Genomic DNA, 26,831 nt, shown 5'->3' on the forward strand with positions numbered 1-26,831 from the left:
CAAAAACAGATCCAGGGTATGATTGTGGCAATGTGTATGTCCCGAGACATGTTGGTCAAAACCCACTAGTAATGGTGCGGGTAGTTACCTTTCACCTGTTTGTGCCAGAAACAATGAGTTTTCTCTGTAGTAATGGTTCAGCCGTGACACTAACGATCTGCACTCTGCTTTTTCTCTAGGGCACTCGGAAACAACGGTACAACGAAACCTAATCATTACAACAATTGTTAAGTGGGCACTTTTTTTTTCTAGGCGCACTGCTGCTCTTAAAATTGCATTTAATTTCAGGTCACACAGCAAAATATTTCGGAGCATATCCGACCAAAATGGTCGCACTTTTGAGCCCTGGGCCTGTTGTGACCTGAGGTTCCAAAAGGAGCGTGTTGGATGTAGAGTTCCGTGTCTTATCCCCTGTGTTTCCTCAGACTACCCTGGACGACGCTACAGATGACTGGGGTATCAAGGTGGAGCGGGTGGAGATCAAGGACGTCAAACTGCCCCAGCAGCTCCAGAGGGCCATGGCTGCAGAGGCCGAGGCTAGCCGCGAGGCCAGGGCAAAGGTACGGTACTGACACACATACAGACCAGGGTAACACACACACTCGAATATACAGGCATTGGTCTTTAGTCTATTTTTCAGTCCCTTGAGTTGAGCTAAATCCTTTTCCTCTGAGTGAAAAATCCTACTTGGCTTCTATTATATCGTTTGTTGATTTGATTGACTCCCAAAATAAATCATCCAGATGAAAATGTTTTCTTGACGGGTCAACACGTCATCTCCCTTGTTCCTTAGCAACCAGTGGTCATATCGTAAGAACCCGAGAGCATAGCAGGTCACAAGCTGGGGCTTCTCTGCCCGAGTCTCCTCCCATCGGCCATTACACTAATTGGATATCATCTTCAATCTGCTGGTTAAAGATAAGAGGGCTCTCTGGGATTGATTTATTTAATCATCCACTCACTATGGTTACTCTCTGTATGCTTACATTCACTTGATATGTGTCTGAAGAAGAAGCCGAATCGCATCGGACCGTGAGGAGACAGACAGGATGTTTTGGTGCTCACCTCTCGTAGTTGCTTTTTTTTTTACAATATTACCAGGTGCAGGACTAATTGGCCAGTAAAGTTTTTACAGAAAATAACAAACAAGTCATTGACAAAGACTTTAATAAATCAAAAGTATTCTCAATTTAAACTATTCTGGCAACAACTCTTTGCCTCTAACAAAACTCAGGTATAACTCTACTGTAGCCAACCTGTTACCCGCCCAGCCTGCTCTCCCCTAGGTATAACTCTACTGTAGCCAAATCACATCAAATCAAATCGAATTTTATTTGTCACATACACATGGTTAGCAGATGTTAATGCGAGTGTAGCGAAATGCTTGTGCTTCTAGTTCCGACAATGCAGTAATAACCAACGAGTAATCTAACCTAACAATTCCACTACTACCTTATACACACAAGTGTAAAGGGATAAAGAATATGTACATAAAGATATATGAATGAGTGATGGTATAGAACGGCATAGGCAAGATGCAGTAGATGGTATCGAGTACAGTATATACATATGAGATGAGTAATGTGGGGTATGTAAACATAAAAGTGCATAGTTTAAAGTGGCTAGTGATACATGTATTACATAAAGATGGCAAGATGCAGTAGATGATATAGAGTACAGTATATACATATACGTTATATTAAGTGGCATTGTTTAAAGTGGCTAGTGATAAATTTTTGATCAATTTCCATCAATTTCCATTATTAAAGTGAGCTGGAGTTGAGTCAGTATGTTGGCAGCAGCCACTCGATGTTAGTAGTGGCTGTTTAACAGTCTGATGGCCTTGAGATAGAAGCTGTTTTTCAGTCTCTCGATCCCTGCTTTGATGCACCTGTACTGACCTCGCCTTCTGGATGATAGCGGGGTGAACAGGCAGTGGCTCGGGTGGTTGTTGTCCTTGATGATCTTTATGGCCTTCCTGTGACATCGGGTGGTGTAGGTGTCCTAGAGGGCAGGTAGTTTGCCCCCAGTCATGCGTTGTGCAGACCTCACTACCCTCTGGAGAGCCTTACGGTTGTGGGCGGAGCAGTTGCCGTACCAGGCGGTGATATAGCCCGACAGGATGCTCTCGATTGTGCATCTGTAGAAGTTTGTGAGTGCTTTTGGTGACAAGCCGAATTTCTTCAGTCTCCTGAGGTTGAAGAGGCACTGCTGCGCCTTCTTCACAATGCTGTCTGTGTGGGTGGACCAATTCAGTTAATCCGTGATGTGTACGCCGAGGAACTTAAAACTTACTACCTTCTCCACTACTGTCCCGTCGATGTGGATAGGGGGGTGCTCCCTCTGCTGTTTCCTGAAGTCCACAATCATCTCCGCCCAGCCTGCTCTCCCCCAGGTATAACTCTACTCTAGCCAACCTGTTACCCGCCCAGCCTGCTCTCCCCCAGGTATAACTCTACTCTAGCCAACCTGTTACCCGCCCAGCCTGCTCTCCCCCAGGTATAACTCTACTCTAGCCAACCTGTTACCCACCCAGCCTGCTCTCCCCCAGGTATAACTCTACTCAACCTGTTACCCGCACAGCCTGCTCTCCCCCAGGTATAACTCTACTCTAGCCAACCTGTTACCCGCCCAGCCTGCTGTCCCCCAGACAAAAGCCAACTGACCACCTAAGTATTCTTTCCAGGAACTCCTTTCAGCTAGGAATGTTCCATCCTGATAGCCCCTGTGAAATGAACGAACGACTAGTAAAAGCTCAAACCAAGGTTATTCACCCACTGGGTCACACAGCTGCATAAGACAAATACATGTTTACACAAGTACATACCCTCTACTGGTGCAAGTAGTTGATTCCACCATCTAGACAGCCAATACATCTCTGTTGCTAGGCAGGAACTTAAGTGGTTCCTCTCATTGGGGTTGTCATGGCTCTGCCTCCTATGTGTGTATGTCATAGAACTGTTCCTCTTCACTTCTCTGACCTGACCTCACGCCACAGTCCTCACCTCTCCCTAACTCACTGCTGTCCCACCTTACCAGTGACTGAAACCAGACTGTGGCTTATCACCTCTCCATAGGAGATTTAACAATAACATGTTCTGACAGAATTTAAACTTTCTGCTCTCCCCTTTCTCACTCCGTATATTTACCTACCCTCAGTTCTAAAATGGTAACATGAATAAGGATATTTCGACTTTAGAAATTAGTACCCAACACCCCAAAACACATTTCTACCATAAATATGTAATTTCCCATGCACATATAACATCCTAAACAACAGTTTTACATAAACAAACCCTTCGATTACTTGTACCATGAATTATTCTTCAAGACGCACAATACACATTCATGAAGTAATTCACCCCCGGGATAATTCATCACTTTGGTTATTCCCGTCAACCAATACATGTTCCTCGATGACTTGTAGACTAATTTGCGTTATGTGTAATGCACAGTAGCACTTCAACAAGGAAACATTGCGGCGCTTCAGACAAACACAATTTAGGTTAAACGATGTGATTTCTACTCTACCAACACCTTGATCGTTATTCTAATAATATATATTTCACATGACTAGAGCATACACGTTTAAATAGGCAGCTTCATACACGGTAGAACCATGGTTAACAAGTAACATTGTTTTAGTAACTAGCGTGCACAACAAACACTCGACTTTGACGCCTTATGTCAAGGTATTGTTGGCAAACAGAATGTGCTGCTCAATCCCACATATTCTCTTTTGTTTCAGGATTCTTGGCTATATCTTAAAGAGACACCAATAAAGAGTCTCTCCAACCAATCATTTGTTTCAGTGTCATGCACTCCATGACAATGTGGAATTCTTGCTCTCTCTCTCTCTCTCCCTCCATTATCTGTCTTCATTACTTAATGGTCATTACCTAACCTCTTTCTCTTCCATCTCTCCCTTCTTCTATCTGTCCTCCTCCGCCCGGCCTCCTGTCCCCTGGGTCCTGTGTGTAGGTGATAGCAGCGGAGGGGGAGTTGAACGCTTCGCGGGCTCTGAAGGAGGCCTCTCTGGTGATCGCTGAGTCTCCATCGGGCCTGCAGCTGCGCTACCTGCAGACCCTCAACACCATAGCTGCCGAGAAGAACTCCACCATCATCTTCCCCCTGCCAATGGACATGATGCAGGCCTTCATGAAGAGAGACTGAGGGGAGCCTGTTGGGTGCTGTGTGAGTGCTGTTACACACGTACAGTACACACACACGAAACAAACATTCCCACATATATCATAGTGTGCTGCTTTCCCTTGTGCCAAACGTTATGTCAATGCCAGCTGGTGCAGAGGACGCTAGCTAAAGAGCTTGGTTGAGCTTTATGAGTCAAAGAACTTAATGTAAATGTTTTGTGTGTTAAGACTATATTCTGTATTGTAAGTTCCCATTGAATGGAACAGAGAAACAGGATTTGAACAAAAACAAGGGAAACTGAGTCGCCACTCGCCGGTACTACTGAGGTGTGGTGTTTCCCGTACTGCTATGAGACCAGGATGTACTAGGGACCCTGTCTGTCTGTCTGTCTGTCTCCATGGGAAGCAACCTCTTTACTATGGCCATGTAAACAGCTCAAAGCCTTAAATCATTGCCATGGAGTCGATGTACTCATCTCATACAGTTTCTATGCATACCTGGATGGAAATTGTAAGTGCATTTTAGTCTGTTTTAATAGCAATATTTCAAGACTACACGCTCTTCAGATGCTGTTACAGTACCTATGCAGTATACATTACTTTACTGTATAAAACATGGTATGTGTTATACACTGAGTATACCAAACATTAGGAACACCTTCCTAATATTGAATTGCACCCCATCAAAACAGACTCAGTTCGCCAGGGCATAGACTCTACAAGGTGTTGAAAGCGCTCCACAGGGATGCTGGCCCATGTTGACTCCAATGCTTCCCACATTTGTGTCAAGTTGACTGGATGTCCTTTGGGTGGTGGATCATTCTTGATACACACGGGAAACTGTTGAGCGTGAAAAACCTAGCAGCGTTGCAGTTGACACAAACCGGTGTGCCTGGCAACTACCACCATACCCCGTTCAAAGGCACTTACATTTTTTGTCTTGCCCATTCACCCTCTGAATGGCACACATACACAATCCATGTCTCAAGGCTTAAAAATCCTTATTTAACCCGTCTCCTCCCCTTCATCTACACTGATTTGAAGTGGATTTAACAAGTGACATCAATAAGGGACCGTAGCTTTCACCTGGTCAGTCTATGTCATGAAAAGAGCAGGTGTTCTTAATGTTTTGTATTGTCATTGTATTCTGGTGTATAGTGTTACTGTATGTGTGAAGGAGGACATAGTTACATTATTTCATGTTACTAAACCGCTCTGTTGTAACCTATTTTTCTCTTATTGAAATTATTTCTTATCATGTTTATATTTTCATATCCTTATCATGCAAACTTGCTGTTGAACAGTTTCTATAAAGGTCCATGTTAATTATGATGAATTGTATATGCATTGACATACATTTGAAACTGAACGTTTCTCTTTCTCTTCAAAGCCATATTGTTATTTTCACCATGATTCAGCCTTTAAATAAAAATGATATATATGATGGAGACAACACATCTAGTGTCGGCGACATGAGGTTTTATTGAAACAATAGTAAGGCCTGGGGAAAACCATTCAACTTGACATTGACTGCTGTTATGTGATCCTTATATTCCTGACTGGCTGACACCAAACAAATACAATTTAAAGGCAATGTTCCCACGTTGGTGGAGACTGCATTCACGGTTAACACTGCATATATCGTCTCAATCGGAAAATGACCTTTAAATTTTTATTGCGAAATCTGTAGCGTTACGGATTGATAACTAGTGAGGTTATATCTGGCAGTGTGATTTCCTCAAAGCTTTGTCTCCCTGCGTCTGTTGGTTCAGATGATTGTAATATGCTAGGTTTCTTAATGGTGAGATACTGAATAGAAACAGCCTAATGTTGCTGACATCGTATAAAATATATTTAGATTGTAGCAGGTGCAAAGCCTTATCTAAACCTGTGGTTCCATTAAAGCCCTTATTATTGGTCACTTGCATGCTTATTTGCATACGTAAAAAAACAAATAAAGTCTCCAGTTTATAATCAGAAGACTGCATTGGGTCACTGCTCCTAAATATCCTTGGATGAATTTAGAAGCAGGGGTAGGCTGAAATAATGACACAACATTATCACAATACAAAACATGAAATGAGAAACATATGTTTTACATGTGGTGGGGGAGTAGAGCTAGTCTATTACAGTACCTTATTGGCATGGCGATTGTGCACCAGTGCTCTATCAGATATACAGGGTTATGAAAGCCTCTTCTACTCTAATCAAAGCAACACATTCTAACCTAAAAGCTCAATATTCTTTGACACATTTCCTTTTTCAAAATGTAAAAATTCAACAAAAAGCATCCTCCCACTGGCAGTCAGAAGAAAGGAGGTTGGCGGGGCATAGAGGGTTCCCCATTAAGTCTCATGACTGGAGCTGCTCAGTGCGTGCGGTAAAGTCAGGCGGCAGGGTTAGGGGTTAAAGGTGAGGGTTCACAGCTCCAGCTCAGCCATGGCCCGCTCCAGGGGGTCGCTGGTCCAGTACTCATGGTCCCAGCCCAGGAACCAGCCGGTGAACGTGGGTGGCTCGAACCCTTGCTTGATCTTCACGATGGGTGTCCTGAGGTCACGGTTGGCAGGGTCCGTCTCAATGTAACGCACAGCTGGGGGAGGAGGGGATTAAATTATAATTCTATAGAGAGCAGTTTTCCCAGTGGGAAACTTCTCAATCAAATTATTTTAGTCATGAGTAATGCACTCAAAGACAAGGTGGCATGAAAATTCTCTATGTAAAACCGTCTACATAAATAATTGAAGCAGTTTTCCATTTTATTACTTACCGGAGGCCATCGCCTCAGTCTTCTCCTCTTCATGGGCTTCATTCCCGATCCAGACAAACACCTAGAAGAGGATATTCAACTTTCATTAGACTATGTACTGTAATTAATCTATTATCCACTGTGTTACTGTGCAGGTGTAAGATCTTAATTTGATCACTCTTGTTGCTGAGAATTGTCTTTTACCACAGGAAACGCAGATGAGCTTTGTGATTTACATAAATTCACTGACAACCCACACTAAGACAGGGTTATATTAAGAATATTGCACGTTTTATGTAGTTTACTTTAGTCAGTCTTATTTTGCTGTTACAATATAGGTCAAATTAAGATCCTATATCTGCATACTTAAAAACATTCACATCTCAGACAATACCACATGCTAATTTATCTACCTGATCCCATGTGTCCAGGATCATGACATCATCAGTGGCCAGATCTTCTTGGGTCATCTCCCCAGGCACCTCCTCAATCTGGGTGGAGAAGGCGACAAGGCATTAGAAAAAACAGGGTTAAAGGTGTTTAACCATGAATGGCTTATGGTAATAATAATGGGACTCACAATGAAGTTTCCAGACTTGTTGGAGCAGGCAAAGAGCCTGGGTGGATGGGCGTCCATCTTGTCCTTGCTTCTGAGTCTGGAGGAGGTGCGGTACGCTGCCTTCCCTCCCAGAGCCTCCCAGAAATCATCTGCATAGACACACACAATAGTCAGTTGGTTACGACATGCCACAGCCAGCCACAGAGCAAAGGTAAGCCAATGTCATTGGCACAATGTCCATACCGGTCTCTCCGCCCTCAGGCAGGTCTGAGGAGGACACCCCCAGGATAACACAGAGCTGCTGGGTGCCATTTTTCTCAGTGTCACTGGCCCCCTGGCCCATCCACACGAAGGAGGCGCCAGGAGTCACCAAGAGGAAGGCATCGTTGGAGTTCAGGTTGGAGGACACAGCATCAACCTAGAGGTGGATAAGACACGGTGGGTAGAAAATGACCACGAGTGTCATGCCTGTAAATATATTGCAGTTTAGTAGCTGATTTCAGAAAAAAAGAGAGGCATTGTCCTCATGTCACTCACCTCCACAGCTCTTGTGCACCCTGCAGAGTTGGAGCGCACCTGGAAGAGGCGTGTTTCTGCGGGGGCAGACTGGCCCCCATCTCTGGACGTACCTCCCTTGTACACCACCATGGGTTGCCCCCCGAACAGGCTCATGAGGTGAGCTGGCTCCTTGCCCTGGGCCACCCTCACCTGGACCACACAGAGCAAACTAGTTAACAAACATACACTGAATATACCAAACATTAAGAACACCTGCTCTTTCCATGACAGACTGACCAGGTGAAAGCTATGATCCCTTATTGATGTCACTTGTTGAATCCACTTCTATCATTGCAGATAAAGGGGAGGTGACAGGGTGGCAGGGTAGCCTAGTGGTTAGAGCGTTGGACTAGTAATCGAAGGTTGCAAGATTGAATCCCCGAGATGACAAGGTACAAATCTGTTGTTCTGCCCCTGAACACGGCTCCTAGGCCATCATTGAAAATTAGAATTTGTTCTTAACTGACTTGCCTAGTTAAATAAATAAAAATAAGGAGTTTAATCATTGAGACATGGATTGTGTATGTGTGCCATTCAGAGGGTGAATGGGCAAGACAAAACATTTAAGTGCCTTTGAACGGGGTATGATAGTAGGTGACAGTCCCACCGGTTTGTGTTAAGAACTACAATGGTGCTGGGTTTTTCACACTCAACAGTTTCCCGTGTGTATTAAGAATGGTCCACCACCAAAAGGACATCCACCCAACTTGACAACTGTGGGAAGCATTGGAGTCAACATGGGTCAGTGTGGTGAAATACAAAAAGTGGATCTTTGGAAGAATATAATTGTATTTAATTACATCTATTTGGAAATCTATAGACATACTTGCAACGCAGCCTTGCGTGTGTCTGCAAAATTTTCCCACAGGGTGGCAGCAGTGAGCTCTGAACAACAACGCATGAAAACACTAAGCACCAAGTGTTCTACAGCGCTCCCTACCCTACTCTCCCAGCATGCTGTGTTTCTCGCCAAGGAAGTCCTGTTTAGTGGATGCAGCAAGCTTGTCTCGCCATCCACCATCACAAAGGGGCCTTCTCTCGCTCCTCCCCTTAAAGAGCAACTGCTCCTAAAAAGCACCTTCTTGATTAGAAAATGGCCAATGTGGCATCGATATGAGGCAGAAAAATGTATTTTGTGTAAAAATTAACTACAACGTGTAAATAGAATATTTTCTATCATAATGTCAGTCTCGTCCAAAACTGAGATTTGCGAGATGATAGGATAAATTGTACAGTATGTCACGGAATGACGAGTACCGTAACTGTTTTCAGTGGGTTGGGTTTATTTGAATTGTTCCCGCAGCTGGCAGCACCCAATCATCAATTCAGACCCAAACGTAATGCCCATGGTCAATTTGGTTTGACATTTGATATCCCTATCGGGGCTAGTTAGGGACCATCAGTAAATTACACAATGTACATGGGACAATATTTTAAAAGGTCCAAATTTAAATTACTTGATAACCTCAAACCAACTAAAATCGTATACAAATATTAAAAGCATTTAATGAGACAACTAAAAGATGTGCAACATGAAAATGTTATCCCACTTACATTGTGTAATTTATTGACGGTCCCTAACTATCCCAAGTGATGGGCTATCCAAAGTCTGACAGTGTGCCTTTCTCACTGTTTAGTCACTCGAGTGCGTTTGTTCTGCTCTTAACACCATTCCTGACATTTTGGGACCTGGGTGAGCCTGCACAAAGCCTTGTTCAGTTTTTTTTGTTTTCAAAGTTGGAGACTACTAATCGGAGAAATAGAGATTAGGTGCATATTGCACAGAGTTAATGAAGAAGTCTACCTCTGTACTGAAAACATGTGTGAAGCAATGTTGTAATCTTGGATGTTTAGTGTGATGACTAATTTCCATGCACTGAGTTACTCTAAATACTGTTTCTGTTGAATGACTATGAATCACACTGTTACAAATGTATGTATGATTGTATGTCAAATCAAATCAAATTGAATTTGTCACATGTGCCAAATTCAACAGGTGTAGACCTTACAGTGAAATGCTTATTTACAAGCCCTTAACCAACAATGCTTTAACACTTTTTTCTTCTTAAAACTTAAGGAAAAAAAGAAGTAAAAAATAGAAAATAAAAGTAACAAATAATTAAACAGCAGCAGTAAAATAACAATAGCAAGGCTATATACAGGGGTTACCGGTACAGAGTCAATGTGCGATGGCACCGGTTAGTTGAGGTAATATGTACATGTAGGTCGAGTTGTTAAAGTGACTATGCATAGATAATAAACAGAGAGGAGCAGCAGCGTAAAAGAGGGGTCTGGGTAGCCATCAGCTGTTAGACATCATGGCCAGTTTGATGGAATATAAACGGGTTTGTGACTGACGTTTCCACCCTGGTGGGCTTCTCCACAAATGTAGGATCACTGTTAGTCATGCATTATAACAAATCAATTAGAAACCTACGTAGTGCAGGTCCCAATTTTTCACACTGGCTATAGACAGGAAGGTGAGACTGACAGGCACAAACAGATAGATACACAGAAAGAGATGGTTGCAGACATTCGCAGAGCATGGAACCTTATACAGAGCCAAGGCATGATCTAGCCAAATCATAATGAACTGCAGTATATAAGACAACCTACAACAGCGTTTCCCAAACTCGGTTCGGGAACCCCAAGGTGTGCATGTTTTGGTTGTTGCTTCAGCACTACACAGCTGATTCAATTCAAACCATCAAATCTTGATGATGAGTTCCTTATTTGAATCAGCTGTGTACTGCTAGGGCAACAAACAAAACATAAACACCTTGGGGTCCCCGAACCGAGTTTGGGAAAAGCTGACCTAGAATCACTGGTGGCCTCTATATAACCTATGCAATGGTCCTTGCTTGAGCACATCTCATAAGGACGAGCAAGACAGCTCTTTGTCCCTACAACAGGTCAGGGAATTGGCTCGTCTGGGAACAGTAACTGTGTCAGACTGATGAAGCAACAGAATCCGAGAGGATAAAGGGAACTCCTTCATAAACATGGCCCTGGAATGTCCTGTTTTGGGTCCCTGTTGATTTGAACCAGCTAATTTCTCTGTAAACACATTGAGCCATATCAGTTAAATACACTGCTCTGTATTGAGTTATGCAGCCATGAGAGGGGGGTACCAGGGTGGAAATAGGAGCACCTGAAACCTGGAGAGAGAAAGCAAATGAAGGACAGGAAACAATGAGAGGAAGAGTGAGAGGGGTTACACGGGGTTACTGATTCGAATATAGATGAGGCTAAGAGGAAACCATAGAAAAAAGGAATATGCGATGTGAAAAGAAAGCCTCTTCTATACACACACACACCCACCCACTCACATACACACATTCATTACCTGCACAGGCCCACCACCCAGCTCATCGTCCAACTGGGCACCCAAGATGGCCGAAGCACCAATTTCGTCCTGGGAAGAGTCACTTCCTTGCCTGAGAGACATTCTAGTTAGCAATGTATCTCTTCTGATGGTCTCTCTACTGTTTCATTTTACTTTTACTTTAGTGTATCTCTTACCACATGTAGATGATGTGCCCTTGGCGTCCTCCATGGTGGTAGTTATAGAGGATGATGTAACTGTCTCCGCCATAGAACTGTCCATGTGTGGAGGGGTCCACTTCCACCTTGTCTGATCCCTCAATACGCCAGATCTGTACATAAACATACGCATGATGTGACCCCTAGTGGTGGCAGGCTACCAAAACAGAGCTATATATGTAAATACAAATTCATGCCCCTTTCATTTGGTTGCTATCTGTTCATCAGAGATTTCCTACTTTAATATCCTTCCTCTATCGGCTACATTGGGCTGAAACCCTAGCATACCTCCCTCACAATCTACATAGATTAGCTCACAGAATGCTTTTTACTGTATAATAGCCCTAATACATAAAGTTGATAGTTACAGCAATACTGGGGCGGCAGGTAGCCTAGTGGTTAGAGCGTTGGACCAGTTACCGAAAGGTTGCTAGATTGAATCCCCGAGCTGAGAAGGTAAAAATCTGTTGTGCTGCTCATGAACATGGCAGTTAACTGTTCCTAGGCCATCATTGTAAATAAGAATTTGTTCTTAACTGACTTGCCTAGTTAAATAAAGGTTAAATAAAAAATAAATACTCATCCTGATAGTTACTCTAAGAAAGATTACTGGGAAGACTTGTTGTACAACGTGGGCACAGGCCCAGCCATTTGTCTTGTCCACCCACCTGCTTCTCTCCGTTGCCGCCATCCACCATGCCGTGCTGGGCAGACATGGCAGGGGAGTCGTGGAGTGTGGCAGCATCAAATGGCACCTTCTCTATCTTGGCGATGCTGTTGGAGACATAGGCCACACCCAGACCCTCCGTCTGGTCCTTGTCACGCCAGTTCTTGAAGAACTGTTTGAAGAGAGGAGTCTCTCCCATCTCCGGCAGGATCTGCACCTGGGTGTGTTTGGGGTAGCCCATCTTCTTGATGAACTCATCTGCAGCCTTCATGGCTGCCTTACGCTCCTCCAGGTTGGCTTCTTTACCTGGGTAAGAGTGTGTGGAAGTTGGGTGAGAAATACAAAAAGTGGGTTTAATGAATTCAACCACTTAGAAACTATAAAGACGGAGGACTTTATATAAATAACAGAGGACAATTATACTTTGAATTAAGAACAACACCTTTCAGTTGCATCCAGGGGCATCAATTGTGTACGGTAGGGTATGGCGCTCGCCATACCTTAGCTCAACACCAAAAATGTAAAATAGGCTACTAAAATCATTCCAATCCTGATTAAAAGGCAATGTACTTTTGTGGTATTAGAAGGCTGACTTTAGAACTATGCAGACACCTGGGAGTGGGAGGGAAGGTTGTTTGTGTGGCTGGCTGGCTTTATGGGAGGCGCTTCGATGCAGCTGCAGGGAACAGCAAAACAGTGAAGAGCTAAAGATGGCTGTAGTAGATGGCTTTGGCTAGGTAACTGCTGTTTGACTTCACATGAAACTAAACTAGTTTTAATCCCGGTGCTGAGCTTGTGCGTTGCAACTAATTACTGTATGACATGTGTTTGTAGAATGTTAAGTCCCCTATTGACTGAGGTGATTGACGCTATAGCAACAAGGTGATAACGGCTGGAAGTTGTTTTTGCTGTTCTCCAAATTGCATTTTAGAGTTTTTAAATGGTGTTGAAATGCAGTAAATGCAATTTTATACACATTTCTTGGAGGTTAAGCTGAAATGACACCCCTGGTTGCGTCATATGCTCTCTGTGGAAGTTTATCATGTGACACTGTCTCATTCTCTAAATGTGGTCTGTAATGCTATGTGTTACCAAATGGACATGACAGCAGCCATACCATGCCAAAACAATTCCAGCTACAGTATTATGCTTTCATTGACTGGTTGAATTGGTGGAGAGTGTTGCAAACTGTGAAAAATCAGCTGATCATAAATATGTCTTTGATATTGGGGGACCCCAGCTGACCTTTCCAGATGAAGATCTTGCCATCGGAGCCGTGATCCAGGATGAAGCAGTCGCTAGACTCCAATGCACTCTGGGAGAATGGGTTCTCTGCTGCCACCATGGACATGGCCATGTCTCCACTGGCATTTGACACCTGGGGGAGAGGAGGAGTGACAGAGGAAGAATTGTAGAGAGATCGGAGACGTGTATGTGAAAAGTCCTCAGGGTCTATATGAGATGTTCTCATTATGCAGCTAGAGCAGTTGATCTTGGTTTCAGTAGATTGTTCCCTATATTCCCACCTTGTACAGTTTGGCCATCTTCCTGTTTGAGGCATCTGCTTTGATGTCATCAGAAGATCCTTCAGGAAAGTGGGGTTTATCTCCCAGAACCTGAAGACGCACAGAGAAGATCCCTTTTAGATATACTGTTGAAAATTAAACAATGCTTCAACCACAGCTGGAGTTAAGTCAAAAGTCCATTATACACCATTAAACACCATAATAAACGTCAACCAATCACAGACAGAACGAGCGATAAAGAGAGTAAGAAGACTCTCCTGTTCTTTAGTTGTTTATGATCTCACCTCTATCATCTTGTCTCTCTCTGCTCCCTCGTCACACACGTACACGCGGGCTCGCCCACTGCGCTCGTTGTCACGGATACCCTTGGCAACCTGAGTGGCCTTCAGCTTCTCAAAGTGGTTGCTCTGGGAGCCACACCACTGGTAGATCTCCTGTGGGAGGTGGGATACACAACAAACAGGATACGTGATGTGGTCAGCATCGACCAGGAATTTGTTTGCAAGAATTGTACGTGTATTTGGACAATCTCTCTATTAAACGTTTCTCTTTTCTCTTAAGCAAGACGTGAAACATATAATGTGCATACTTCTGTTTATTTTATTGAAATGTGATGCCAATGTTTGATGACGATATGTCCTATGAAATTAAAAGTACACCATCTCCCTCAGGCTGATGGTTACTCACGCTGCCCAGGTCCAGGATGAAGCAGTCTCCCTGGTTGAAGCTGTCCCAGCTGACAGGCACCTCCGTCGCCCTGACAACACGGCGACCTTTGACCTGTAGCACCCGCTGCATAACCACCTCGTTGGTAACAACATGTTTGAACCCAGATGCTACGCCTCCTTTCTAAAACAGTGACAAAAGATATGGTACGGTTAATATGGAGCCATTCACATTTCTAGGGAATATTTCCACCATTAGATTAGATTAACTTTATTATCACAACAAAAACCATTTAGGTATAGAGACTACTTTATAGTTTATAACAATACCCCTGCCTGAGGTATGAATGCAATATTATGTGTGTCATGGCCTGGATTTGTAGCAATAATGCCAAAACTGTCAAAGAAAAATCTAATTGTCATCTCAAATAACATCTCCTCACCAAGTACTTCAGTCCAGCCTTGAAGTAACCCAGGAATACTTTGGACTCATGTCCCTGGACTTCACGGTACTGGATGGGTTTACCTCCCAAATAGTCATCCATCTGGACTGTGAAGATGGCTGCTGCTCCACTCTCATCCTGGGTGCAGAAGTCGCCTGGAGCAGAAAAACCACAGAAGTTAAACTCAACCTCTGAATTGCAATATTTTGCTCTCTTGTCTTTGTCAATGGAGGCCCAACCCCCAATGGCTACTTAGTCTGCTAGATTCCACAGACGTCATGGATGACTATTTCCCTAAAGCAAAACTCAATGGACACATACCGGTACATCGAATGAACCAAGTTTGAGTATCACTCACTTAGTCCATTTCCCATAAAATTCTGCTAGGGTTCTATCTAACAGGCTGCCTAGAAGCAGGGATGATCAACAAAATGAAATGGGCCTGACTCAGCATTCTGTCTGTGCACATCAATCATAGAGATAGAATTACAGTACATACCCACCACAAGTCACAGTGACTTGAAAGAGGATGCCCATTCTAGTAAAAGTATTTCTATGACGTCAATCATATCCACCAGGGTTTGTAATGCAACCCATCCTGCTCCTGGTTCTGTCCTCACCCAGCCAGAAGTGCAGGTCATACTGCAGGTTCCCGGAGCGCTGCTTGATAGTGTTGAGGATGAGGTAGGCGTCTCCCGTGTAGAAGCTTCCATACAGGTTCTCTGGCACTGCCACCAGGTCAAACTTCTCAATCCTCCACACCTGCAGGCCCGCCTGCTGGCCAGCCTTCTCAAACTCAGGATGGTACACCATGCTGCCTGCATGGAAAGATCACACACATGCTTTGATAGAAGATATTGATGATATGGAACACTATTAATTCACCAATTGCCAAGTTATACTTAGACAGTAAGATAAGAACAAATATGACCTCAGGACCAAGATCTAGTGAAAGACAAGAAAAGTCTGTCTCTACAATATATGGACAAAGTTTGCAGAAGGGAGCCACTCCCTTCACTGAGAGCTGTTGTCATGGATATAAAGATAACATTTAGAGTAGTGAGTTAATAATGTGTGATGTGGTGACTCATTGGTGCCCTGTGCTGTTGGTGTTTCCTCCTCTCTCTGATCGGAAAGTGCTGTGACTCAGTTTGAGACGGGCAGCCCCAGCACTGGTGCCACCACAGTATAAGTGTGTGTAGAGATGAGAGGAGAGAGACCATAGATTAACTACTGCACACACTCAGCACACTCACAGTCAGGCACTCAGCCCAATGGGACAGGCCCACAAACATCACACTTCAGTCATATCAGAAACCAAAATGAGGAACTGTATTAAAAGCATGGAGTGGATGCCAACGCTCAGTGAGATTATCACATATTATACTTGAGAAGCATATCCTGTTAATGTCTAACTTAATGCCTATCCTCTTTGCAGATCACTATAGTGACCACAGAAAAGTGTGTCAAAATGTTCAGTCAGTGGTCTAGATGCCAGGTAATCATGCCTAAATTGGTTCCTGAACTTAGACAGTAGCCCTGCCACACACGGTTTCCACAGCAACCAAACACATTTGGTGATGCCCGCTGAAAGGGAAGTGTCAGACATCTATATTTGCTTAGCTTTCGAAAGCAGTAACTGATCAAGATAAGATTACAAGGCCTCGTTTCTTTTCCGTTTTCAAACACACAACAACAACAGTTCAAATAAAATGAGAAGTTAAATTACTGTTATGGTAGGCCTACATCTACATAGCATAACACACCCTGAATGAATTCTATCCACACAACATTCCAGACAGAGCAAACAGGCCATGTTCTAGAGAGTAAACACTGTTTTCTGCACCGGGGCCATCTGTGTGCCTCAGGACTCAAGTCTCCAACTAATATATTTAGGGAAAGACTGCAGTTTGGGGCTCCTTCTCAATTTGTGACTAACCCTCAGTGTCAGACCATGGAAAAAATCCACACGTGACCTTGTTTGGGAGAGAATTCAGGCAACCCTAACCCCGAAGAATATGATGTTCCTTTTTTCCTCTGTCTCTACTCTTTTGTAATCTATGACAAATTTCACAAGCAGCCACATACTTATTTTCCATCTCTTTTCTTACATGGTAGTAAGTCTTATAGCCATCATAATCATTGTAAAGTTCAATATTGATGTATTGTAGTTTTCAATCACACGGGTATTTGTCCTGTTAATTTCACAGGGGGAACAATCTGCCACTGGAGAGAGTAAACAGAGAACAAACCATTGGCCATAAACAACACATTGATTCCTGTTTCAGTTGAATATATAATAATTTGATAAACACCAGATGATGAAGTCAGATGTACAGCTCACAGGGATCTAAGGAACCTGGGACTAAACACCTCTCTCTGCAACTGGATCCTGGACTTCCTGACGGGCCGCCCCCAGGTGGTAAGGGTAGGTAACAACACATCAGCCATGCTGGTCCTCAACACGGGGGCCCCTCAGGGGTGCGTGCTCAGTCCCCTCCTATACTCCCTGTTCACTCATGGCTGCACGGCCAGGCACGACTCAAACACCATCATTAAGTTTGCCAATGACACAACAGTCATAGGCCTGATCACCGATAACGACGAGACAGCCTATAGGGAGGAGGTCACACAGCTGTGTGGTGCCAGGACAATCATCTCTCCCTCAATGTGATCAAGACAAAGGAGATGATTGTGGACTACAGGAAAAGGCGGGCCGAGCACTCCCCCATTCTCATCGATGGGGCTGTAGTAGAGCAGATTGAGAGCTTCAAGTTCCTTGGTGTTCACATCACCAACAAACTAACATGGTCCTATCACACCAAGACAGTCGTGAAGAGGGCACAACAACACCTATTCCCCCTCAGGAGACTGAAAAGATCTGTCATGGGTCCTCAAAAGGTTCTACAGCTGCACCATCGAGAGCATCCTGACTGGTTGCATCACTGCCTGGTATGGCAACTGCTCGGCCTCCGACGCAAGGTACTACAGAGGGTAGTGCGTACGGCACAGTACATCACTGGGGCCAACCTTCCTGCCATCCAGGACCTCTATACCAGGCAGTGTCAGAGGAAGGCCCTAAAAATTGTCAAAGACTCCAGCCACCCAAGTCATAGACTGTTCTCTCTGCTACAGCACGGCAAGCGGTACCGGAGTGCCAAGTCCAAGAGGCTTCTAAACAGCTTCTACCCCCTAGCCATAAGACTCCTGAACATCTAATCAAATGGCTACCCAGACTATTTGCATTGCCCCCCTCTTTTATGCTGCTGCTGTTCTGTTATTATCTATGCATTGTCACTTTAATAACTCTACCTACATGTACATATTACCTCAATTACCTTGACTAACTCGTGCCCCTGCACATTGACTCTGTACCGGTACTCCCTGCATATATCATTGCTATTGTTATTTTACTGCAGCTCTTTAATTATTTGTTACTTTTATTTCTTATTCTTATTTTTTTTAGGTATTTTTTAAAAATAATAATAATATTTAACTGCATTGTTGGTTAGGGCTTGTAAGTAAGCATTTCACTGTAAGGTTGTATTCGGCGCATGTGACAAATAAAATTTGATTTGAACTACTGTATATTGACAGATCAGCCCAAGTCAGCTTTTACCTGAAACTCCGTCCAAAACGATGAACATTGACATGTCTCCAGATTGAGAGAACCATAGAAATAAATGATGAATGAATAGAATGGACTTGACACCGCTAAACCTGGCAATTCGACTGGTAAACTCATCATGGGTACCCTCGCAATGGCTGCTTGGTATTGTGAGGTAATTCCCATGGTAACGTAGAATGTCCATTCAAATGATGCTAACTGATGTGGCTCATGCAATGGGCTGCATTTTTTGTAATGTAATTTGAGTTGATTCAACAAATCACAGCACAGATTGCTGGGTACACTTCCTGCTTTTGCTTCCTGCTTTGCTCCTATGGGTACACTCACAATGACCGTCAATCCACCCATTATGCCATCATTGACTTGAATGGGGACACCCGTTCTATTCATTCTTATTTCTATGGAGAGAACTACACCTGCAGCTCACTATGTTTCCATGCCTTGATCAATTTGTATTCAATTAAATCACATGATCAAGGGAAATGTACTCTCAGTAATTAATTCCAAACTTTTTGAAGTGCTTGCAGTATGAAGTATGATGTTACATGACCAAATACATGTAACTGTGATCTCTACTCTGACAGAGAGGACTGTTCAGTCTGAGAGAACATCAAGGCCCCCAGTGCTGGATCACTACCAAGGTATTTACATATGAAACATCATCTGAACAAGAACCCTGCAGGAAGTTATCTTTCTTTGAGCGGGAAGCGAGCTCCTCTCAGCTCCCACTGTCACGTCTCATCAGAGAAAGCAGCTAATTAAGTTGCATTGCATGTATGATTATTTTCAGGATATGATATGAATACATAGATTCATCAAAAAAATATTGCAGCAACCTGACAAGTGACAGCGCTGCAACTTTACTTAGATACACGCAACAGTATCTTCCTCTGTAATTCCTTGTCTGCTTATGTGCTAGGAGAGGGGATGTCATTTGTTTACTGTAAATCATGTCCCTGTACCTCACAGTGTTGACTAGCAATGCTATACTAGCAGAAATGACTATATACTATATGCCTATGTTATGTGTCACTGTCAACACAAACTATACTCTAACTCAGTCACTTCTCTGATGATAATCTGCTCTGTGTTCTGGTCAGTGACTCAGAGGGGGTAGTTTGGTAGACTCCATACTCCACAGGAGGGAGAATAAATAGAACAGATCACATGACTGCTGGTCCCAGTCTCATTGGCACATGAGGATAACAGAGCTGCCCCATGTAAATCCTCAAGACTTCCGCAAGTCATAACCCGTCCCTCTTCCTCACAACCACATAAAAGTTAGTCAGTCATTCCAGTATTCCCGCCCCAGAGACTTGCTGCTGGCCTGTACGCTGCACCCCTCCCCCACCAACCAGCCCCTTTTTATTCCTCAGTATCAGATGAACTGGAAAAAAAGCTTGGAATGTGTTCTGGGTTAGCTGCTACAAGGTCTTTACTGAGGCCCAGAGAAAGAAGGGATGCTGGATTCGAGAAACTGCAAAGTACTGAGAACTGTTGCTATAAACCAATTACTTTATAGATTACATGAAATACACAATCATAACTTTTTGGTTTTCCTGTTAACTCGTTTTTTGCTCTCAGCAGTCTAATAGAGTTCAAGTGTTATGTCTAGTACTCAAATCAATGCATTGATGACGTCTTCACATCCATCCTTAGTTTCCTATAGTTCAGTTGTGGGGTGACTCATTTTCTCCACTCAGGCCTCTCCGCTGAGTGTGTATCATGTGCCTCCACTCAACTCTGCAGGCCTTCCCAGATATACATTCAGTTTGGCTCCTTTAACCCCTTCTCTCCATCTACATACTGCAGTGTTTACACAGAGAATAACATCACCTGGAGAGGAAGAGAATCAGAGCCAGACTGACTTTATGACAGTGTAAACACATAACTCCGGTTATAAGGTCGGACATTAAACTTGTGCTGTGGGCGGGTACCGTTTCTAAAAGGGTTCAAAGTCAAGGACAAATAACATCTTATTTACCTGGCTTCTCTTTCATTCTCTCTCGCATAAAAGTAATGACGCACATAACACGCGCACAGCACTTATATATGCTTATTGCTCCAGCTAACACGGTGGATAAAGTGTGATAAAGTGAGACAGAGGGATTAGGCGTGCTGTAATTTGTGGCGTCAGACAGCTTTCCCTGGTCTGGGCCCTCTCAAATCTGTGTGGGTAAGAATCAGACACTTCCCCTGCTGACTGAGCGCCAGGTTGCTCTGTCTCACACACACACGCACACACACACACACACACACACACACATACACACACATATTATTCTTTACAAACAACCACAGGCCAACACGCAACACTGTAACTTCCTCTTATTGTAACAGTCCTGACCTGTTTTATGTTGTTTTTTATGTGTTTATGGTCAGGGCATGTGTTTTGGGTGGGCAGTCTATGTTATCTGTTTCTATGTTGGTTTCGGTTTGCCTGGTATGGCTCTTGATTAGAGGCAGGTGGTTTGCATTTTCCTCTAATCAAGAGTCATATTTAGGTAGGGCATTTTCACTGCTTGTGGGTGGGTGATTGTCTCCTGTGATGTCTTTCGTCGTTGTGTTCGATATATTCACTTTCGGAGCTGTTTGGCTGTTCGTCTGTTTCGATGTACGTTCCTGTTCGTGAGTTTACGTTTGTCTATGTAAGTTTATGTTCAGGTTGCGTCAACATCGTTTTGTTATTTTGTAAGTTTTGAAAGTGTTTTGTTTTGTTTCGTGTCACCATCTTCATCATTGTTTATAAATAAAGATGGCATATTTCCCTGACTCCGCATGTTGGTCTGAAGATCCTTCTCTCCTCACCTCATCTGAGGATGAGGAGAGCGACAGTTTTGACAGAATCACCCACCAAAATACAGAGACCAAGCGGTATGGGAAAAATGCTCGACGGAGCAACAAGGACTTTTGGACTTGGGAGGAGATCCTGTCTGGTAGAGGACCCTGGGCGCAAACTGGAGGAAATCGCTGCTCTCGTGAGAAGAGTGAGGCAGCCACAGCCCAGGAGCGCTGGTATGAGGAGGCAGCTAGGAGACGTGGATGGAAACCGGAGATTCAAGCTCGTAACTGGAATTATGAGGGGACACGTCTTGCACGGAAGCCCGAAAAGCCCGTGAGTAACTCCCAAAAATTTCTTGGGGGGGGGCTAAGGGGTTGTGGGCCAAGGGCAGGTAGGAGACCTGCGCCCACTTCCCAGGCTAACCGTGGAGAGCGGGAGTACGGGCAGACACCGTGTTACGCAGTAGAGCGCACGGTGTCTCCTGTACGTGTGCATAGCCCAGTGCGGGTTATTCCACCTCCCCGCACTGGTAGGGCTAGATTGGGCATTGAGCCAGGTGTCATGAGGCCGGCTCAACGCGTCTGGTCTCCAGTGCGTCTCCTCGGGCCGGCATACATGGCACCTGCCTTACGCATGGTTTCCCCGGTTCGCCTGCATAGCCCAGTGCGGGCTATTCCACCTCGCCGCACTGGCAGGGCGACCGGGAGCATTCAACCAGGTAAGGTTGGGCAGGCTCAATGCTCAAGAGAGCCAGTACGCCTGCACGGTCCGGTATTTCCGGCGCCACCTCCCCGCCCCAGCCTAGTACCTACAGTGCCTATATTACGCACTAGGCTACCAGTGCATTTCCAGAGCCCTGTTCCTCCTCCACGCACTCTCCCTATAGTGCGTGTATCCAGTTCGGTGCCTCCAGTTCCGGCCCCACGCACTAAGCCACCTGTGCGTCTCCCAAGTCCTGTACACACTGTCACTTCTCCCCGTACTAGTCCTGAGGTGCGTGCCCTCAGCCAGGTGCCACCAGTGCCGGTACCACGCACCAGGTATAGAGTACGCTTTGAGAGTTCAGTGTGCCCTGTCTCTGCTCCCCGCACTAGTAGGAAGGTGCTTATCATTAGCACGGTGCCTCCAGTTCCGGCACCACGCACCAGGTCTACAGTGCGCCATATCCGGCCAGAGCCATCCGTCTCCCCAGCGCCATCTGAGCCATCCGTCTCCCCAGCGCCATCTGAGCCATCCGTCTCCCCAGCGCCATCTGAGCCATCCGTCTCCTCAGCGCCATCTGAGCCATCCGTCTCCCCAGCGCCATCTGAGCCATCCGTCTGCCAGGAGCCTGCAAAGCCGCCCGTCTGCCAGGAGCCTGCAAAGCCGCCCGTCTGCCATGAGCCTGCAAAGCCGCCCGTCTGCCATGAGCCTACAGAGCCGTCAGCCAGACAGGAGCCGCTAGAGCCATCAGCCAGACAGGAGCCGCTAGAGCCGTCAGCCAGACAGGATCTGCCAGAGCCGCCAACCAGACAGGATCTGCCAGAGCCGCCAACCAGACAGGATCTGCCAGAGCCGCCAACCAGACAGGATCTGCCAGAGCCGCCAACCAGACAGGATCTGCCAGAGCCGCCAACCAGACAGGATCTGCCAGAGCCGCTAACCAGACAGGATCTGCCAGAGCCGCCAGCGAGCCATGAGCAGCCAGAGCCGTCAGTGAGCCATGAGCAGCCAGAGCCGTCAGTGAGCCATGAGCAGCCAGAGCCGTCAGTGAGCCATGAGCAGCCAGAGCCGTCAGTGAGCCATGAGCAGCCAGAGCCGTCAGTGAGCCATGAGCAGCCAGAGCCGTCAGTGAGCCATGAGCAGCCAGAGCCGTCAAAGAGCCATGAGCAGCCAGAGCCGTCAGTGAGCCATGAGCAGCCAGAGCCGTCAGAGAGCCATGAGCAGCCAGAGCCGTCAGAGCGCCATGAGCGTCGTGAGCCGTCAGCCTGCCATGAGCGTCCAGAGCCGTCAGCCTGCCATGAGCGTCGAGAGCCGTCAGCCTGCCATGAGCGTCGAGAGCCGTCAGCCTGCCATGAGCGTCGAGAGCCGTCAGCCTGCCATGAGCGTCGAGAGCCGTCAGCCTGCCATGAGCGTCGAGAGCCGTCAGCCTGCCATGAGCGTAGAGAGCCGTCAGTCTGCCATGAGCGTCGAGAGCCGTCAGCCAGCATGGACCTGCCAGAGCCGTCCAAACAGGACCTGCCAGAGTCCTTCAGCCGGGATCTGCCCCTTGTCCCGGTGCTGCCCCTTGTCCCGGTGCTGCCCCTTGTCCCGGTGCTGCCCCTTGTCCCGGTGCTGCCCCTTGTCCCGGTGCTGCCCCTTGTCCCGGTGCTGCCCCTTGTCCCGGTGCTGCCCCTTATTCCAGTGATGGTCCTTATCCTGGTGCTGCCCCTTGTTTTTGTGCTGCCCCTTGTCCCGGTGCTGCCCCTTGTCCCGGTGCTAGCTGTTTATTTAGGGGAGGGTAGTGTTAGGGTGGTCATTAGAGGGGGTAGACAGAAGAGGGGAGTGACTATGGTGGTATGGGGACAGCGTCCTGAGCCGGAACCACCACCGTGGTCAACTGCCCACCCGGACCCTCCCCTGGACTTTGTGCTTGTGCGCCCGGCGTGCGCATCTTGAGGGGGGGGTACTGTAACAGTCCTGACCTGTTTTATGTTGTTTTTTATGTGTTTATGGTCAGGGCATGTGTTTTGGGTGGGCAGTCTATGTTATCTGTTTCTATGTTGGTTTCGGTTTGCCTGGTATGGCTCTTGATTAGAGGCAGGTGGTTTGCATTTTCCTCTAATCAAGAGTCATATTTAGGTAGGGCATTTTCACTGCTTGTGGGTGGGTGATTGTCTCCTGTGATGTCTTTCGTCGTTGTGTTCGATATATTCACTTTCGGAGCTGTTTGGCTGTTCGTCTGTTTCGATGTACGTTCCTGTTCGTGAGTTTACGTTTGTCTATGTAAGTTTATGTTCAGGTTGCGTCAACATCGTTTTGTTATTTTGTAAGTTTTGAAAGTGTTTTGTTTTGTTTCGTGTCACCATCTTCATCATTGTTTATAAATAAAGATGGCATATTTCCCTGACTCCGCATGTTGGTCTGAAGATCCTTCTCTCCTCACCTCATCTGAGGATGAGGAGAGCGACAGCTATGACACTTATATTGGTTATTCATCATGCAAGGCCAGTGTTTGGAGTTGTGAGTGTTTCTATGGTGACAAAGGATGTCCATTTATAGATATGAAAATGCCCAACTGTTGATGGGATATGCACAGTAGGCATATAGACAAGCAGGCAATCATGTGTGCCATTTGATTGACACACACTTGCACACCCTTTCAAACAATATACATTTAGCAGGAATATTTTGATATTGTAAAATGATCATTCATAAATTTGACAGTCACTGTGCATAGTGAAGCATGCATTCAGAAGCATCTCTCTCTCTGTCCTGCAAGACCTATAAACGCTTATGCAACTTTCAAAGTTATTATGTTATTACAAAGTTGTAACAGTTTCATTAACTATAGTTTCCAAAGGGGGGAATCAGAGTGGAAGATCTTCCGCATATTATAACGGTTTGTGCATCTAAATGTAATCTGACATCTTGATGTTGGAGTCTTTTCTTTGTTCTCTTTTTATTGGCAAATGTCATTGGTTTTTCCTATGGTTTCATCCAAGTTGTTCACTGTCGGTCCATATATTACATGGCATCCTCAGATATAATCATTTGGCATAGCTCAATTTAAGTCATTGTCTCTGTTAACATTTTTGTAATTCATAATGATGGCTGTTTTACTCCAATTACGCACAAAAATCATATTTCACCAAATATCGGATGCGTAAACAGAAAGGGAAAAACACTCGAATCACCCCCACTAAAAGTTGCAGCAAATAGTATTAAAGCAGCGAAACATCGCCAGTAGAATAGGACTGAATGCATATTTAGTTTGTTTTAAATCGTAGCCTATGAGTTTAGGCTAATGATCATCGAAAGAATAACGGTCCGGTTCTGGTTAAATCAACGCTGTCAGTGGCATCTATCTTGCTTTATTGATTTAATGCATCATTGTAACAGGCACCAGAGTGTCCGCACTCAAATTCAAATGAATTGCTTACCGTATGCTGTGTGATTTAGACGTTTTCTAGGCCGCGGCGGGTGTTTTGGGGCTGCAGGAGAGGGCTTAATTTGTCAGGACAGTGTCGCTTGGCAGGGTGTGTTGGTGCGTCTGGCTTGGGCCGGGCAACTCCCTAAATGACACTCGCGCTACAGGGGGATCAAGCTGGCATGTAGTGCCGCGTTCAAGTGCAAGTCGGAACTACGGGTGTATAACCAGTTAGCAAGTTGGATATTTCAGAGTTCCGACTAGCACATGAACGCGGCATAACCCCTCCCTGTCTGGATGACAACCACAGATGACAACGGAGCATGATAGGCTATTACAGCCCACTACTTTTGTATGAATACCATACGGAGTACAACTGTGTCTTGCAAATTCTGTTTTTAATGGCTTGTTTGAAAGCACATAATAAAAATGTGCTCTCTTTCTCTCAATGTTATGCATTCAAACGTGGCCATAAAACACTGAAAAACGATTAACTAAATACCGGAAAACATTGCCCTCGCTTGCATTGAAGTTTATTTTGACAAAAGTTTCACACATTGGCACAACTTTGGTTTTAGAAGTGGGGGCATATAACTATTTCTTATTTTGTCGGATAAACACTCCAAACAGCCTACCCGACTGCTCAGAGACATCCGCATGGTTCCAAAGTAAACCGTTGCCACGTTTTGTATCACATTCCAATGATACAACTGGGGAAGACAAACGCAATTTCAGAATGTGGGGGGGTCCCCTTACCCGTCCCCAGTCAAAGTTGCGCCCCTGATAGACATATACAATATCCCGTTTTGATTTAGCTACCTCTTTGCTTCTAGGGTGAGTCCTTATGAGGGCAAGTGAAGTCTATCTGTTGGAAAGGCCATGGCACTATCTGCTGGTAAGGCTAAAGTATGGTTGGACGAGTGATTGGAACCACACACAGTGATTGGAACCAAAAATCTCAAATTTGGAATCATCGGACCAAAGGACAGATTTCAACCGGTCTAATTACATTGCTCGTGTTTCTTGGCCCAAGCAAGTCTCTTCTTCTTATTAGTGTCCTTTAGTATTGGTTTCTTTGCAGCAATTCAACCATGAATGACTGATTCACGCAGTCTCCTCTGAACAGTTGATGTTGAGATGTGTCTATTACTTGAACTGTGAAGCATTTATTTGGGCTGCAATTTCTGAGGCTGGTAACTCTAATGAACTTATCCTCTGGAGCAGAGGTAACTCTGGGTCTTCCTTTCCTGTGGCGGTCCTCATGAGAGCCAGTTTCATCATAGTCCTTGATGGTTTTTGCAACTGCACTTGAAGAAACTTTAAAAGTTCATGAAATTTTCCGGATTGACTGACCTTCATGTCTTAAAGTAATGATGGACTGTCGTTTTTTTTCAGTCTTCAACATAGAAATGCTACCAACGTTTTTTTATTGAAACTTGTTACTAATGATGGAGT

General features: G+C 45.0%; 2 protein-coding genes across 3 annotated transcripts in view; one reads left to right on the forward strand and one right to left on the reverse strand.

Annotated features, from left to right (window-relative positions):
- The window catches only part of LOC129818513 (stomatin-like), a 32,897-nt gene extending 27,291 nt beyond the window's left edge, over positions 1-5,606 (forward strand). For both annotated transcript variants that reach the window (XM_055874474.1, XM_055874475.1), the window contains 2 exons: positions 426-560; positions 3,982-5,606. In XM_055874474.1, coding sequence (XP_055730449.1) covers positions 426-560; positions 3,982-4,173 — 327 coding nt within the window. In that variant the 3' untranslated portion in view covers positions 4,174-5,606. The remainder of the gene's footprint in view (positions 1-425; positions 561-3,981) is intronic.
- A 7-nt stretch (positions 5,607-5,613) lies between these two features.
- Positions 5,614-25,556, reverse strand: LOC129818512 (gelsolin-like). The gene is made up of 16 exons (XM_055874473.1): positions 25,390-25,556; positions 15,479-15,676; positions 14,859-15,013; positions 14,438-14,599; positions 14,035-14,184; positions 13,751-13,840; positions 13,470-13,602; positions 12,226-12,530; positions 11,537-11,670; positions 11,361-11,451; positions 7,994-8,164; positions 7,700-7,874; positions 7,478-7,605; positions 7,311-7,388; positions 6,919-6,979; positions 5,614-6,741 (listed from the first exon to the last, which is right to left on the reverse strand). Exons 2-16 carry the CDS (start codon positions 15,669-15,671, stop codon positions 6,572-6,574), a joined length of 2,196 nt encoding a protein of 731 aa, XP_055730448.1. The 5' UTR covers positions 15,672-15,676; positions 25,390-25,556; the 3' UTR covers positions 5,614-6,571.
- Between the last annotated feature and the right edge of the window lie 1,275 nt (positions 25,557-26,831).

Source organism: Salvelinus fontinalis, chromosome 21 (genome assembly GCF_029448725.1).
Source record: "Salvelinus fontinalis isolate EN_2023a chromosome 21, ASM2944872v1, whole genome shotgun sequence".
Taxonomy (NCBI): Eukaryota; Metazoa; Chordata; class Actinopteri; order Salmoniformes; family Salmonidae; genus Salvelinus; species Salvelinus fontinalis.

Bases quoted from the DNA above. Each gene is read 5' to 3' on its own strand.
- LOC129818512 (XM_055874473.1), bottom strand. From the start codon at position 15,671: ATGGTGTACCATCCTGAGTTTGAGAAGGCTGGCCAGCAGGCGGGCCTG. The intron at 14,600-14,858 runs GTGAGGAGATGT...TCACTGTTTTAG, and splicing joins AGGCTGGACTGAAGTACTTG to AAAGGAGGCGTAGCATCTGG. The intron at 11,671-12,225 runs GTGGGTGGACAA...GTTTATGTACAG, and splicing joins GCGGCAACGGAGAGAAGCAG to ATCTGGCGTATTGAGGGATC.